Source organism: Gracilinanus agilis, chromosome 4 (assembly GCF_016433145.1).
Source record: "Gracilinanus agilis isolate LMUSP501 chromosome 4, AgileGrace, whole genome shotgun sequence".
Classification (NCBI taxonomy): domain Eukaryota; kingdom Metazoa; phylum Chordata; class Mammalia; order Didelphimorphia; family Didelphidae; genus Gracilinanus; species Gracilinanus agilis.
Window position 1 is genome coordinate 82172372 of NC_058133.1, and position 16320 is coordinate 82188691.

A 16320-nucleotide genomic window follows, 5' to 3' on the forward strand; every position below is an offset into this window, starting at 1 on the left:
ATATATATATATATATATATATATATATATATATATATATAAAATAAACTGCATGCTCCTGGAGCCAGAGCTGGAAGCATGAAGTAAAAGACATTTCCCTTGTCCTGTCCTTATTTCCTTATCAACTAAACTGTCATCAGATTATCAGAGATGATAAAGAGATCTCCACAAGGAAATTATGCTGTGATGAAATATTCTGGTTTACATTTTCTAATTTTTCTAATTTCTGATGGCTGGTTTCCTATGAGTTGGGAATATTGTGATGAGGGCTTAGTCTGGTATGATTGATTTATATTATATTCTTTTTAGCATAGCTAGAATGCCATTGCATAATAAATACAAAGCTTTGCTATTGAATTTGATAAGAAAATAACCTACATTCCACTGGACATTAAAAAGCATTAATTTATGAGCATATACATTTTTTCCCTGATGGTTATTGGTGCCTAGGCTTACAGAGGAAAAAAACCATATTATTAGGAAAACATGGTAAGTCACAATAATATGAGGGGATATGCAGTGGGAACTTGAACCTATTTTTTGATTCCACTATTCAGTAAAGAAACATAGATATGTTGTTGACTTACCTTCAAACTTTGGAAAAATCTCTTATTATGTGTCTTGGTGGCTCTATCATTAATTCAAATAATTTTACATCATAAGACATTTTACTGTTTACATTTTTGTTAAAAATGTATAAATTAACATTCTTAGTTTACAAGTCCTACAAAAACAGGCCAAAGGCTGGATTTGACCCTCTCCCTTAGTTTGCTGTTCCTGTCTCTTCCTCTACTATCTCTTTCTTTTTTTGCCTGCAGTCTTTCTCAACATCACAATCTTTTCCAAGGAGTCTCAACTTCATATTAAGTGACAAAAGAATTTAAGATTCTTCTTTAGTATTTATCCGTCCTCTGAATAATCTGAATTAACTAAGTAAATGAATGAATTAATGAATCTGTTTCAATTCACTTAGAGAACATTTTTCAAAACTCCTCCCCAGCAGTAATTACCAAGCAGAAAACCTATGCTAGAAATGGCCCATGCATTGTTCAGTAAAACTCAGTGATGAAAGAAAAATAGAGGGGAAAAAAGTGTGATTTTAGTTTTTGCCTTTTGTATTCTACCAAAAAACATAATGAAATTCAAGGGGAGAGGGAAAACAAAACAGGAATACTGTTTCATACTAGATTGTGCTACATATTTATTAAACTCTTTTCAAAATAATGTACCTATGATAGTGTTGAAGAGCAAAATCATTCCCACAGGAACATTAACCCTGTTTATCCCCCTCAACATTCTTGTGAAGAGATGATCTTCAAGATGGCAGAATAATTGGTTCTTCCTGGTCCTTCAGTTGATATGTAAAAGAATAATAAACTTCCCATCAAGTGAAACTACCTTACAACTCAGAAGTCTATATAATATTGTTCCTTTTTGTTATTATCCATAGATGCACTAAAGATGGTCACTATTATCTGTGTATATAGAAAGCTCAGTGTATGACTAATGATTTCCTAAGTCATATCAGAACTGTGTTAGCACATCAGGAAAGGCAAAAACTATAAGAGTGGGAGGGGAATAGGTGAATATAGTGGCATGGCATTACTGTCACAGTGCTCTCCCTTAGTGTGTAGCTAATGTATTTAATCAGAATAAACAATACAATCATTGTGTGTGTGTTTGTTTTTGTATGTGAGTGTTTTTTAAAGTTTTGAAAATATTCCTTAGACTTGAAGAGTTCATAATATAATAAAGAAGACAACATGTGAAAAACCAAGTACAAACAAGATCCATAAAACATTAATTGGAGGTAATTTCAGAGGAAAGCATTAAGGGAGACAAGGAAAGAATTCTCACAGGTGAGATTTTAGCTGCTTCTTCATGAGTACTCCAGTTACCCAGCTACCACAAACCTCAAATTTCTACAATACTCCTCTACTCCCTTTTCGAGTAAAACAGGGAAGTCTAGCTAAGACAAGGAATCTGAACCTTTCCTTCATTTCAGAACTTTTTTGGTCAACATAAGCTATGAATTATTTGTGTATTCATCATATCTACTCTAGTAGGATTTAAACTCTTTATAGGGAAGAAATTATGCATTTTTAAATCTTGCTAGTGTCTAATATAATGCCTTTTGAATAATAGGTACTTAAAATTGTGAATTGAATCAGTGAATTAAAATAATTCCTTTATATTCTTATTTTGCTTTCTAAAAATAATAAACCATGATTCTTTTTTTTGTGACTTGGAGATGTAAAAAACTCCTACTGCTTCTATATTATCTTCATTTACAATGAATTTGTGTTTATATGAGTCTATTTAGAAATATTATAACTTTGAAGAAGAAAATATACCTGTTAAAATAGATATAAGTAACATTTTTCTGTGATTGACAACCTCAAAGATAATTTCCTGTTTTTAAAGACACTTTCAACTTTCTCTCCAATATTATGCAAAAGACTATATATAATTTTAAGTTATGCAATTTATATATAACATAAAATAAATATGTAATGATATAATAAATGTATAATATAAATTATAATACATAAATAAATCACATTCAAATGTGCTTAGATATTATATATATATGAAAAACATTTTAAAACTCTTTTTTAACTGTTGAAAAGAAAGCATCCTTCTCAAATGCTTAGAAGAGCAGATGGCCTTAGCACTAAACTTAGAGTTCTAGAAACTTGAAATATAGAGAACTCTGAGTGTGAACCTCACAACTAGAGTTCAGCTGCCAGAAACACACTTTCTCTCCATGGAGAAGATGTCAAACTTAGAGACTAAGAGCAGAAGCATCACAAGTTATGCCAATCAATTGGAGAATTCAGACAGAAAGAATTAACATATGAAATCAGCTTATTCTATGCAAGGTAAAAATTTGTCCATTCCTACAGCAACAAAGATTTTTTTTTTTGTTTTCTTGCTTTTTGGCTTCATTTCTGGATTGTTTTCTGCAATGACTTGTCATTGAAATAGAATCTAGAGATTTTCATTTTTTCAAATTCATTTTAATCCTTCAATTACATATAAATGTGACATCAAGGATAGACTCTGATTAGTACCTTGCAGAGGTTGTTTCAAAGGTTACTATATTTGGCTTTGAGACTTACTTAATATGTATGCTTATGCTTGCATTTTTGGAAGCCATTTTGCTTCAGAAATGAAAATAATTTTGAGATTGACATATAGCTTCTGGCAAGATTTTGGAGATGTTCTTACAATAGAATTCATTACCATTTCAGCTGCCCTCTTCATCAACAGAGCATGTGATTCTTTTTCTGAGTTTGGCACAGATTATTACTCCTAAGACTAACTTTATTTTCTATATGTGGTACATAGTAAACTTAGTACCTAATGGGAAGGTGCTGACTTAAAAGTATTGGGAAACAAGTCACCCATGAAATAAGTATAGAAATGTTGTGCTTAAGGAAAAAAACAACTCACATCTCCTCTCTTTCAATCCAGTCAAATTAATAAGCATTTATTAAGTATTTACTGTGCTAGATAGTATGGCTCCAAATACAAGGACCACCAATACAAACAGAAAAAAAAAACAATCTTAGCTCTCAAGATTACACTCTGATGGGAGAAAGCGAAGCATTAAAGGAAGCTAGAAACATGGGCAAAGAGGGCTCAAATCTGGAGACCTGGTAGACAAAGTCCAAAGAGTCAGGAAAAGAGCCAGAGAAGAATGATGCCACCTTAAAATGGAGGTTCTGAGAAGAACTAACCCATAGGGGTGGGAAGGTAAGAATCTTCTTACTAAATAGCTCCAAGAGGCCACATCAGCAGATAAGAATGGAGAGCTACCAGGAAGACCCTTCTGCAATTTCTTTTTTTAGGCAGAAATGGAAGTGAGGTCCTTGGTTTTCTGCTGTGGCTTTTAATGGAGAAAGGAGATCAGGTTTTTCCTCACATGGCAAGAGTTCATGTTTATGACTCTGCATTCCTGGTTTCCATCTTAGAAAGGAAGTAGTAGAACTCAGCCAACCATAGTACAGTTGTGGATAAGTAGACCGAGTGATTAGAAAGCTGCAAAAATAAACTTCAGTTTCTTCACAGTTTATTCAAAGGTTGATCTTGAGAGCATTGAAATATGAAAAGATATTGAAGCAGTTTCAAAGGACAATTCTTTGGTCAGGCTGTGGATAGACTGGGAGCTCCTTGAGATTGTCTTTTGTCTTTCTTTCTATCCGAATGTCTTGCACAGTGCCTGGCCCATAGTTGATACTTACAATAAAACTGGCATGTTGGACACAGTGCTTTTGTTAAGTTTTAATCATCATCATCATTATTATTATAATTAAAGTTATAATATAATTATATTAGCTATAAAATAATATAATTACATATAAGTGCATATAATTTGATTAGATTTAATTAGCATTTATGTGGCAATTTAAAGTTTGTAAAACATTGTTCAAAAATTATATAATTTAACTACACAAGAAGCCTGAGAGGTAAGTGCTAGTATTACCCTCTATTTTATAGATGAGGAAACTGAGGCAGATAGAAGTTAAATGACCAAAACAGGGTCACACAGTTAGTAATTGAATGAGGAATGATTTAAACCCAGATCTTCTTGACTTCAGGTCCAACACTTTATGTATTGTACTACCTTGCTGCCTGAGAAAAAATTACTTTTAGTAGTGGTGGATTGGGGAGCTTTGTGTTGGCTTATTTGTCCTATCAAACCACTCTAAAGTTGACCATCAACCAAACACTTCCTCCATTTCATAGGGTACTCCTTTGGGATGTTACTTCTTCTGAGTAAAATTGTCCTACATTGATGGTAAGATTTTCAGATCTTTCTGAAATTGTGTAATCCCATGCAATCTCTAAATCCCTGAAAGAATTTGCTGTCTCTAGATATTTCTAATAATAAGCATTTACCCATCATGAATCCCTGGCTGTAACCACATGAGGCTGTGAACTCCTCAAAAATGGGGACTGCCATTTGCTTTTCTTTGTATCCCCAGCACTTAGTAAAGTTCCTGGCACATGAAGGGGTCACTTAATAAATATTTATTAACCAACTGACATCGCTTTATCCTCCTAAAGTAACTAACCTGAATGAACCTTAACACAAGTATTGGATGGTTTTTAAAAGATCATTAAACTGTTTCACGTTTTTATGTTTTCCCAACCCTTCTGCTGTGGTCCTGGACAGGAAGTGGGATTTCTAAACTTCCAAGGTAGCAGGTTGTTTGCTTGGTATGTCTAGCCCGGCTGAGGCCAGAAAGCTTGCGGAACTGTCAGCACATTCTTCTGAGATTTCCAAGCTGATTCCAAATCAAGGTGCACAAGATCAAAGGTTTCTCAAATGCAGACCAGCATCCCAAACTTTGATGTTCATCTAAGGAAAAAAAGATTGAATTTCAGTTACCACTCACAATATAGGCAGCCAAGATCATTCTGGGTTTTTTTTTTTTTTTGTCATTTGGAAGAAGAAAAAAAATAAAAACTTAACCCCAAACAATACTTGGTGTTCTTATGTTGTATTGCTAACGACTGTATTTTAGATTTACTTATGTGTAGATTTCCAAAGCACTTATATTTTTCAAATTTTAATCTATTCACTCATTTCTCTATTTATTTGTTTATTTATTTGGAATGGTAGTTTTAGTAGTGGAATTTAGGGGGGAAAAGCTACAGAAAATTAATCCTTCATAAGAGAAAGCTAGGAGTAAATTCTTGGGTGGGTTTACATGGTTTGAAAGTAAATTAAGATATATGGAAATAGAAAAAATGTAATACAAAAATAAATAGACCAGTTAATTTGAAAATGGAAGATAAATATATATATACATATATATGTATAAATAACTGGTATAGAAGAATTTATACGTATTAATTCATTTATACTAAAATGAACAGGAAAACTCTCAGGATATATCAAACTATATCAATCAAAAATGAGATGGAATTTCATTTAAGTTATGGTTGAGTGACTAATTGCTTGTTGCCATTATGGTTTCTGTATTGTCCTTCCATTTGCCACCTCAATATAAAAAGTAAATAAAACTGTAGCTATAATTTTAGTCAAAGATTATAAGATAGAACAAGAGGAATACTAGCTACTCCTGAGGTATGAAATGATACTGAAAAACCATGAAGAAAGTCTCTAAAGTATTGAACGCATCCTCTGGGAAGTCATCTACTTAAATCCTTCTTCGCTTCTGTTTATTCTGCAAAAGGAAAATTCCATGTAATTCAGCATATAGTTAATAAACAATTTCTATGTTTAAGGAAAGTCAACCTAAATATCACAGAATTACAAAAGTTGTAATAATAAGGTCTTGAATTGAGGTAACTAGATTGATCTAGGAAGGTGCACAGAACTTCAGTCCTGGGACTTCCACTGAACTACAGAATACAAGGTGCTTATATAGATTTTGGGAGGATGATATGTGAGTTTACAAACGCTTGGAAACAGAAGAATATCCGCAGTCACAGACACCTGGATGATTGAAAGGTGATTGCAGGTGTTTAAGGAGTCATCCTATTTTTAGTAAACTAAGTCTTTGGGGAAACATAAAACCTGATTCATAGATAAATTCAATCTTTACCTATATTTAGGAATGGCTAGAGTAGCTTGGAGTGGATCTCTGAGTCTTCAAATTTGATCTTCTTTCAAATTCATTCTCCAGTTTCTGGAAATTAGACAAGACTGATTCATAGTTTATTCAACTGAGTTCCTTGTTTCAACCTCTTGGAAAGTGGGGAATTGGATTAATTAAAATAATGTTTATAGGTATTTTGGTGTTGGGGAAACAAAGATTTTCTCCCCTCCCCAAATTACCCTAAACAGCCTCTTTATTCAAGCAGCTAACATCTGCTGAAAATAAATGATCTTTTGTCTTTAGTGAGCAAAGCAAAAATGTTGAATGTGGAGTAAAACCCAATATAAATGACGAAACAATAGTAACTAGCTGCCCTTGATGAATTCAGGTCACCAGACTCAAATAAACTATATTTCAGGGAATTGAAAGAACTATAAAATGTGCTGAACCACTATCCATTGTTCTTTTAAAGATCATTGAACACAATGGGTGCCCATCAATTGAAGAATGGCTGAACAAATTGTAGTGCTTGGTTATGTCTATTCTGTTCAACTTGATAGACATGAGGAATTCAGAGAAACATGCAAAGGCCTTATGATGTGATGTAGAAGGAAGAAGGAAGAACCAAGAGAATAATAAATATAACTCCTATAATAATGTAAATGATAACACTACAGAGCCATCAAACTGATGAATTGTGATAAGCAGTCCAGGTACTGGTAGTTCTCCTTTAATGTGTATTTTAAAAATGTGAATTTGTTCCAACATGATTGATATGTTAGAGAACATTTTAAGCATAACGTGAATTTTGAGATTGCTTTTTGAGAAACATTGACAATACAGAAATTGCACCACTTTACAATAACTCAAGTTATAAGCCTTCAAAATCTAACTTACACTAGCAAATGCCACCCCATTTTCAGGGTAAAGTACCATGTTCTTGATATATTTTGGTGCAATGGGAGTTATGAGAGGAGAAGGGCTGATCCAAACAGCCCTTGCCCCCACCCTCACGCCCAAATAGTTTCATCTCCCCTACTCCTGGAATTTTATTTATTTGTACAGCCCCCCATGAAGGTAGCACTTTAGACAAAGACCTCAGATGTGGCCCCTATTTAATCAAGTATTTCTTTCTTAACTATTTAACATGTATAAAGATGTGCTACTTCCCCCCTTAGATTCCTATCTTTTTATGCCATTGATATTTTGGAGTATTGTCTGCCTACTTTCATTTTGTTCAAAAGCTCTGAGATTTTTATTCTACAGTTTTGCATAGGGAGAACTGATAAGGAAATGAATCTCCTTCCTTCCTTCCTGTTTTGTTTTGTTTTGTTTTGTTTTTAACCTTTGCCTTCTCTCTTAGAATCAATACAATGTATTGGTTCTAAGGCAGGAGTGGTAAGGGTTCAGCAATGAGGGTTAAGTGACTTGCCCAGGGTCACACAGGTAGGAAGTGTCTGAGGCCAGATTTGAATTTGGGACCTTTCAAGTCTCTAGACTTGACTCTCAACCCACTTAGCCACCTATCTGCCCCCTAACATCCTTCCTTTCATTGGAGAGGAAAGGACAATGAATAGAATTTGATGCACATTGTCAGACTGGAGGTCAAATTACCTTTGCTTAAAAGTCTTCTTTTATAAATAGAAGGGTTCAATGTTGGGAGGAGGTTAATTTAAGGAGAAATCACTATTGTTGTAAAGTGACAGTTGGCACATTCCAGATGATCTAAGCTGGGGTAAAAAATGTGAGAAACACCTGGGAACTACCTGCTTCTAGAAGCCATCCTATGTTCTCATACTATGTGGTGAAAGAAGTCTCTATAAACTACATAGCCACACCTGACTGTGTCTTTCAATCTACTTAAGTGAAGGCACCATCCTTGTCTATTTCCAGTGGTACCCAAGGATGAAGATCTCATTCACACGTGGATACCACATATTAAGCAAGATGGGGAAATGGCCACCTCCTCCATCCCTTAGGCTCTGGAGTCCTGAGAAATAGACTTAAAATTTGGATTTTGTTTCATCTGTCTTTTTTTTTAGTGCTATGTACAGGGGGTAGAGTCCTTGGACCTTAGAAATCATAGGGATCTCAGAGGCAGGATTCCAGGGTAGATAGTGCAACCAGCCTGGCAGGGAAACCCTGAAAAGTCAGGATCCTGGGCTACAAGGACAAAGGATCTTTGGAGTTGGAGTTTCGTGAGAATAATCTAAGTAAGTCCTCCCATCCTACCTCTCCATGTTCTAAACCTGAGTCCAAGACAACTTTGAGACCCTGAGATTTTGCCTAAGCCAACAGCAGAGCACCTAAAACCAGCCCTTAAAGTTCTAAATCCTAGTCAAGCCTGAGGCGAGTCCCCAAGCTCTAAAGCAAGGCAATCTGCAGTGCATCCAGCTGGTACAAACTAGCACAAGGGGAGGAGGTGAAGCCCTAAACCTCAGCATAAGGTGGTTCACAATGCCCTGAGACCTGCAAGCCATCAGCAAACCTTGGGAAAGAGGGGTGAATCAGCAGTGGGAGGTGGTCTTCAGAGGTCCCAGCCCAAAGGCCATCATACCACCTTGGAAGGACTGAAACTTGCACCAAACAAGAGATAAAAATATTATGAGATAAAAAATGAACAATTTTTATTTTATTAAATTAAAAAGGTTTTGTGCAAACAAAACCAATGTAACCAAGATTAGAAAGGAAACAACAACCTGGAGTGGAAATTTTACAGCAAATTTCTCTCATAAAGTTCTAATTTTCAAATACATAAAGAATTAAGTCAAATTTATAAGCCATTTCCCAAATGATATGAACAAGCAGTTTTAAATGAAGAAATCAAAACTATCAATAATTATATAAAATATTCTAAATTGCTATTGATTAGAGAAATGCAAATTAAAACTCTGAGGTATTACTTTACCAATCCAATTGGCCAGTTATGACAGAAAAGAAAATGATAAATGTTGGTGGGAATGTGGCAAAATTGGGTCACTAATGCATTATTGGTGGAGTTGTAAATTGATTTAACCATTCTGGAGGCAATTTGGAACTATGACCAAAGGGCTATATAACTGTGCATACCCCTTTGATCTTTTAATATCACTGAAAGATTTATCTCAAAGAGATAAAATGGGGGGGGGGGGGGAAGAAATGATCTACTTGTACAAAATATTTTATTTTATTTTATTTTTTGAGATTTCTAGACTTCATTTCTGGAGCTGTACACCAAGTATTAAAGTACAACAAATACAAAATAATACTCAAAAAAATCAGTGTTTATGTACAAATATTAAAATCAAAATGCAACAATAGTGACTTTCTATTGAACATCTGATATTAAAATTTGTTCTGATTGTCACTATTTTATCTCATACTTACAGGGTACTTATTTCAAACTGGGACAATTGGAATCACTGATATAGAAATATTTCAGCTGCTCTTTTTGTGGTGGCCAATAATTAGAAATTGAAGGGATGTCCATCAATTGGGGGATGGCTAAACCAGGGGTCGGCAACGTATGCTTTCTGCAGGAGCCATAAAGTCCATTTTTTTTCCAGGCGCTGTTACAGGAGCGGCACTGTGAGCACTGTACAGCTCTCACGAAATTACATTTTTAAAAATGTGGCGTTTATGGCTCTCATGGCCAAAAAGGTTGTCGATCCCTGGGCTAAATAAATATGACAGTGATGGTAAATTATTGTGTTATAAGAAATGATGATCAGGACGATTTCAGAAAAAAAAAAAAACAACTGGAAAGATCTGCATTAACCGATACAGAGTGAAATAAGCAGAAACAGAAGAAAACTCTATAGTAATAGCGATATTGAACAATTATCAACTCTGAAAGATTTAGCTCCTTTCATCAATAAAACGATCTGGGACAATTCAAAAGGACCTATGACAAAGAATGTTATATACCTCAAGTGAAAGAATTGTCAGTGTAGCAATGCAGATCAAAGCATACAATTTTTCACTTTTCACATTTATTTTGGGGTTTTGGTTTTATATGAGTATTCTCTTACAACAATGACCAATATGGAAATAAGTTTTGCATTATAATAGATGTATAAACCAGATCAAATTACATACCATCACTAGGAACAGGAAGGGAAGAGAGGGAGGGAGACAATTTAGATTTTATGATTTCAGAAAATGTATGTTGAAAATTATTACTTATAATGGGGAAAATAAAATATTTTAAAAAGACAATAATAACATTTTAAAAAGACAAGCAGGCAAATTTTGATTTAGTAAGGAAGAGATGAAAGAAAATAAAAAAGAGAAAAAAGAAAAAAGAAAAGATTAAAATAAATAAAATGAAAAAGTGGAAAAGAAGGAAAGAAGGAACATTCAAATATAAGCAATCTTAGATGGCTAGATCAAATTGCCTTTGGCCATCTCTGACTGACATCCTTAGTCTACAAGGAAGATGATCCCTTAGGAATCAGTGTTCTTTGGAAAGTTAATTCATTCTAATTGGTAAGGGTAAGGGAGGGGGTATAGCAATAATGCCAAGAGAAACTCACTGAAACATGACTTATAAAAACACTAAGTAAAATCCTAAAACTAAAATTCCTGGGAAAATGAGAACAACCGGATGACTGAAAGGAAAAAAATTGAAGTCACCCTGTCTGGCATCATTTGGTCAGCATATTGTCACAGGCTATGATTACATACATACTGGTTTAACCAAATATGAAAGTTGAGAGAGTAAGGGGATCAATGATGTCAAATATTGCAATGATCAAGATTGAGCAGATGTCATCATATTTGACCATTAGATCAATGCTAACTTTGGAGAGGGAAGTTTCAGTTGAATGATGACACTGGAAGAGAGATTTTGAAATACACAGGAAACTGGTATAAGGCTAAAAAGGGGGGTTGGGTATGATGATTGTGGCTATGGAGTTATTGAGTCAAAGGAAAGGAATTTAAGAGAAATTGTCTTTAAAATATTTTAACCAGGTGCATAGGGTTGAAGTTTAAACATCTACAAATAGTTTCAATAAACAAGTCTGAAATTCTAAATCAGTTTGGAGAATGACTTCAGGTGGGAAATTGTGCATTTACTTGTGATGTGTGTGATGTTTGTATTACTGCCTCAGGCAAGTGACCAGGAGCTGTGGTTCAAATGTAGACTGATTTTTCACCTGGAGGTCAACAGACCAAAAGAACATTCTGGGTTGTTAAATTTAATCCTTAAGCATATGACACAGATTTCTATGGAAGAGAAAAACATTTGAAATTGAGGAGGGAAGAACTGAATGAAATAATGTTATATAGAGAAAAAAGGAAACCAAAGGACAGTTTTACAGAGATTACTTAAAATAAGATTTAAGGCTCTTCTTGAAAGGGGCTGGGGAAGGGAACAGGCATTTATCAAACAACTACTATGTGACAAGTACTGTGGTAAGCATTAAACAAATACTGTCTCTTTTAAAGAGAACAGATTTGGATGCTCTCAAAAGGAAGATGCTGCTTATCCCTGACTCCCTTCCCAAAGAATAATAAGATAGAGCCACAAAATCAACCAGGGAAATAGAACATCAAGGAGCAGAGAAAGATAAGAATAGTAGTAGCAAGTAATTCCGTGCTCAGAAGTACTAAGGCATCTGTCAGCCTCTGATAATAGTAATAGAGAGGTGTCCGGCCTTTCCAGGGCATGTATCCAAAATATAATGTCGAATCTTCCAAGATTTATCAAAGCAGATGACAACCACCTCCCTTCTTCATTCCACATCACTTGTGAGGATTTATATGGGCTCAAATGATAACTTCCAGGAAAAATATTGCCAATGCATAATAAGTCCTAGGCAAGAAAGCAAAGAACAAAGAGGCACCATTTGAATTTTTGCTCACTGGTGGCAAGGGATAGAGAAGGGGAAAATATTGCCAATGCATAGTAAGCACTGAGCAAGAAAGTGAAAAACAAGGAGGCACCATTTGAATTTTACTCACTGGTGGCAAGGGATAGAGAGGGGAAAAATTAATTTGGTAAGCCAGGAGCTGTCTTCCTCCACCCCTTGTCATAGGGAACCTTTGAGAATGGGGTGTGGATTCTTGGTTTCCCAATTACAATACGGCATTGACAGATTTCTTGTCTAACAAAGACTTGTGATAATATATTTCCCAGGTATCTTAAAAGTCTAATTGAAAAGGTTTTCAAATGAAAAGGATATGGGGAAAGAGAAGACTGTTTATGTATAATATGTATGTGAGGTAACTAGGTGGCACAGTTGATAGAACGTTGACATTTGGAATCAGGAAGACCTGAGTTTGAACCATGTCCCAGACACTTACTGTACAATCTTGGCAAGTTCCTCAAATTTTTTTTAACATCAAATTCCTCTCTATAAAATAGAGATGATTACAAGAGTACCTAACTCACAGAGTTATTGTGATGATAACAAATGAAATAACTTATGTAAAGTACTTTGAAAACTTGTGTTCTGGACTGGACAAGACTTGGATAAGTCCCTGGGATTTTAGGTTTGATGTTGGAACAAAAGAGACACTGGGAAGTCATTCAGCACTTGACAAAAGGCAATTTGCATAGCCACAGCAGAAGTATATTCAATAAAGAAATACATTGAAGACACTCAAGTTGGTTCAGCTGAATGAAACCACCTTGCCTAAATTGCTCATCATTTTCCTCCTAAACAATCACCCAAAACTTGAGCTCCTTATGGTTGTTTTGTGATCAATCAACCAGAAAGTTATACCTAAAGCCAGAGTCTTTAGTACCCTAAGCCAAACAAGTCCTGAAGAATGTTCAATACATTAAAAAGAAAAACTAGCCTAACGGTAGTGACAACAACTTCTCTTAAATTAAATATCATAAAGAATAATCCAAAATAAGGAAGAAGAGCAACAGACACATCCAGTAATTTATAGGAGACAAAATCTAACAAATGCCCTAAAATGTCTACACATCAATATCCAAATTTAGGCAATAATCAAGAAGATCCACAAGTTCTGATATAAAAGGACAAATTTGACCTTGGAGACCTTATTGAGACCCTGTAAAATGAAACCCAGTAATCAGTCCTGTGATAATCGCCCCTACCTCCCAGGGTTGTCAGGAGGATCAAAATAAGGTAATATTTGTAAAGCTCCTGGCATATAGTAGGTGCTATATAAATGCTTGCTATTATGATTCATCCATTAAATTATAAGCCCCTTTTTGTTTTGTTTGTTTTGCTTTCTATTTGTAATTCATTGTACTTAGCATAGTGTCTGGCTCATAGGAGGCACTTAATAATCTAATTTTTGATTTGAACTATTGCTCTGGATAGATATACCTTAATTTAGTAAAGGTAAGACGGGGAAGGGTAGCAGCATATATTAAGAAGTATACCTGTGAGGAAATCTAGGGACCAGAAGAAGGAAACATGACAGAGAATTTTTGACTTAAGGTCAAAGAAGGAATTAACTGAAGTCATTTTTGTCCAGACCACCTGGATCTTGGGTCTTATTAAGAGGGGCACAACTCCTAGGTATAGGAAGTTATTATAATTTTTTTTACCTTCTTCAATCCTCATGTGGAAAACTGAATTTTGCTTTAAGGGCACTAACAGAGTATATTGATAAAGATGGTAAAAGGTCTTGAATTTTTGACATATAAGAATCAGTTGAAGAGACTGGGAATGTTTAGCCTGGATATTTAAGGGATAACAACAGATCTCTTCAAGTGTTCAGAGAGCTGCCATGTGAAAGTGGGATTATACTTGTTCTATTTTGGCCCAAAGTGTTTAACCAGGAGCAATGGGTAGAAGTTGCAAAAACAATAATTTAGGCTTGATATCAAAAAGACTTCTTTTTGGTGTGGTAAAAAATAAATAATAAAAACTTCCTGGAGAGGTGGCGGGCTCTTCATTCCTAGCTGATCTTTGAAGAGAAGTTAGCTTGCCAGTCACAGACCATATTATAAGGGAGATTCCTTTTACGTATGGTTAGACTACATGGCTGCTAAAGTTCCTTTCAAAGCTCAGATTCTGTGATTCTGAGTCCAAGTCAATTGTTCATAAGTAGATATGAAAAATGGCTAAATAATGGAAGCAATGGCATAAGATTTTGTTGTCAATTTATGGGTCAGGTAACTTTCACAATACTGCTATTTTCCCATAGTTCAGGTTCAATGTTCTATCAGTACAATTGCTATATGTCTGTGTGTTTTTAGTTTATTAGTGGAAGGGGGACAGCTGGGTGGCTCAGTGGATTGAGAGCCAGATGGGAGGTCCTGGGTTCAAATATGGCCTGAGTCACTTTCTAGCTGTGTGACCCTGGGCAAGTCACTTAACCCCCTTTGCCTAGTGGCCTTACAGCTCTTCTGCCTTAGAACCAATACAGTATTGGTTCTAAGATGGAAGGTAAAGGGTTTTTTAAAAAAATATTATTAATAGAAAAAGTCATCAGAAACACTGAACTTAGACTCTGTGCTTCTGGTTTTGGGAAAAAAAACCCTTACCCATACTCACCATGCATGTGCCCCTCTAACTCAGAATGATGGTTAATCAATGGGCAGCACGCTATCACCTAACTTTGATAAATACTTCCTCCAGCAAGTTAACAACTCACATTTCTTTTTTTTAATTTTAAACAAGAAGTTTATTTAAAAAAAACAAAATGTTTGACTTGAAGGGAAAACTATCTAGGCTCATTTTCTTTATAATAATTTATCCCTACAGAGAGACAGGAATTGCCCTACATGTAACAGCTACATACAAAATAAGTTATAAAATTGGCCTTGGTTTCACAATGATAAAAGAAAAACATTGAAATTATCCAATCAAACAAGGTATGCAGGGATTTTTTTTGTGGGTTTTTTTTTAAAACAGTGAGAGCAAAATAACTTACGGGAATATAAAGATAAAAATTGAATAAAGGGCTATTTTCACAGAAGCAGTTTGTTTTTCCCCTCCCCATCTCCATATGATGTTGATCAAAACACACCATCGGCCATCTAGTTAAAAAAAAACAAAACAACGGCATTATGCCTGTGCACATACACCAGTTACTTCATGTACAATAAAGGAATGGGGGAAGGGAATCAAATTAGAGAGAAAAGTATATACTGCGGTAGTTGGGATGTGGAGGAACCAAATCTTGGTTTTCTAATTGTGAATGGACTGTTTTCCTTGGGAGCACAGTTCTGGAGTAGAGTTGCGGGTTCTCCTTTTAGTAAATGCCTCCCGTCTGTTGCTGGAACACATCAATTGTATCTTCATCCTCCATTTCCAACTGCGCAGGTGTATCTGTTTCATTGATTGGCTGCCCATCGAATCGGAATCGGATCTGCCTCATCGACAAACCCTGTCGTTCACAATAGGCTTTCATCAGTTTACTAAATGGTGTGTGTCTCTTAATCTTAAACTGCACCACCGAACCATCTTGCCCTGCCACCTTCAAATTAATGTGGTCGTTGTTTTTTGTCTTGACGCCTTCCTTCGGCTTCTCGTCGGCCATGGCGGGTCCTGGAATCTCCTCAGCCGCCGCTACACAAAAGAGGCACCAGAATGGTCCGCTCCAAGGGAATGGGGGTGGGGGGGGGGTGGGGAGAGGCAGCAGCGGCAGGAGCAGGAGCAGGAGCAAAAGGGAGGATGAGAAGGAAGGTGATGGCTATGGTGATGGCGATAGTGGTGGTGAGGACCAAGAAAAGAACAACTCAAATTTCTAAAGGACTTGGGAGTGACCTATATTCCAACTGAGCTCAAGTGATGAAACCAATCTTTATCGCAGGTCTCCACCTTGTGGCCAG

At 35.5% G+C, this 16320-nt stretch overlaps 1 protein-coding gene across 2 annotated transcripts; it reads right to left on the minus strand.

The window, feature by feature from the left end:
- Positions 1-15740: 15740 nt before the first annotated feature.
- Positions 15741-16028, minus strand: LOC123245020 (small ubiquitin-related modifier 2-like). 2 transcript variants are annotated; one of them, XM_044673719.1, is made up of 2 exons: positions 15875-16028; positions 15741-15817 (listed from the first exon to the last, which is right to left on the minus strand). In XM_044673719.1, exons 1-2 carry the CDS (start codon positions 16026-16028, stop codon positions 15741-15743), a joined length of 231 nt encoding a protein of 76 aa, XP_044529654.1. The 2 variants fall into 2 exon arrangements, with proteins under 2 accessions (XP_044529654.1, XP_044529653.1); XM_044673718.1 differs by having other exon boundaries at positions 15741-16028.
- Between the last annotated feature and the right edge of the window lie 292 nt (positions 16029-16320).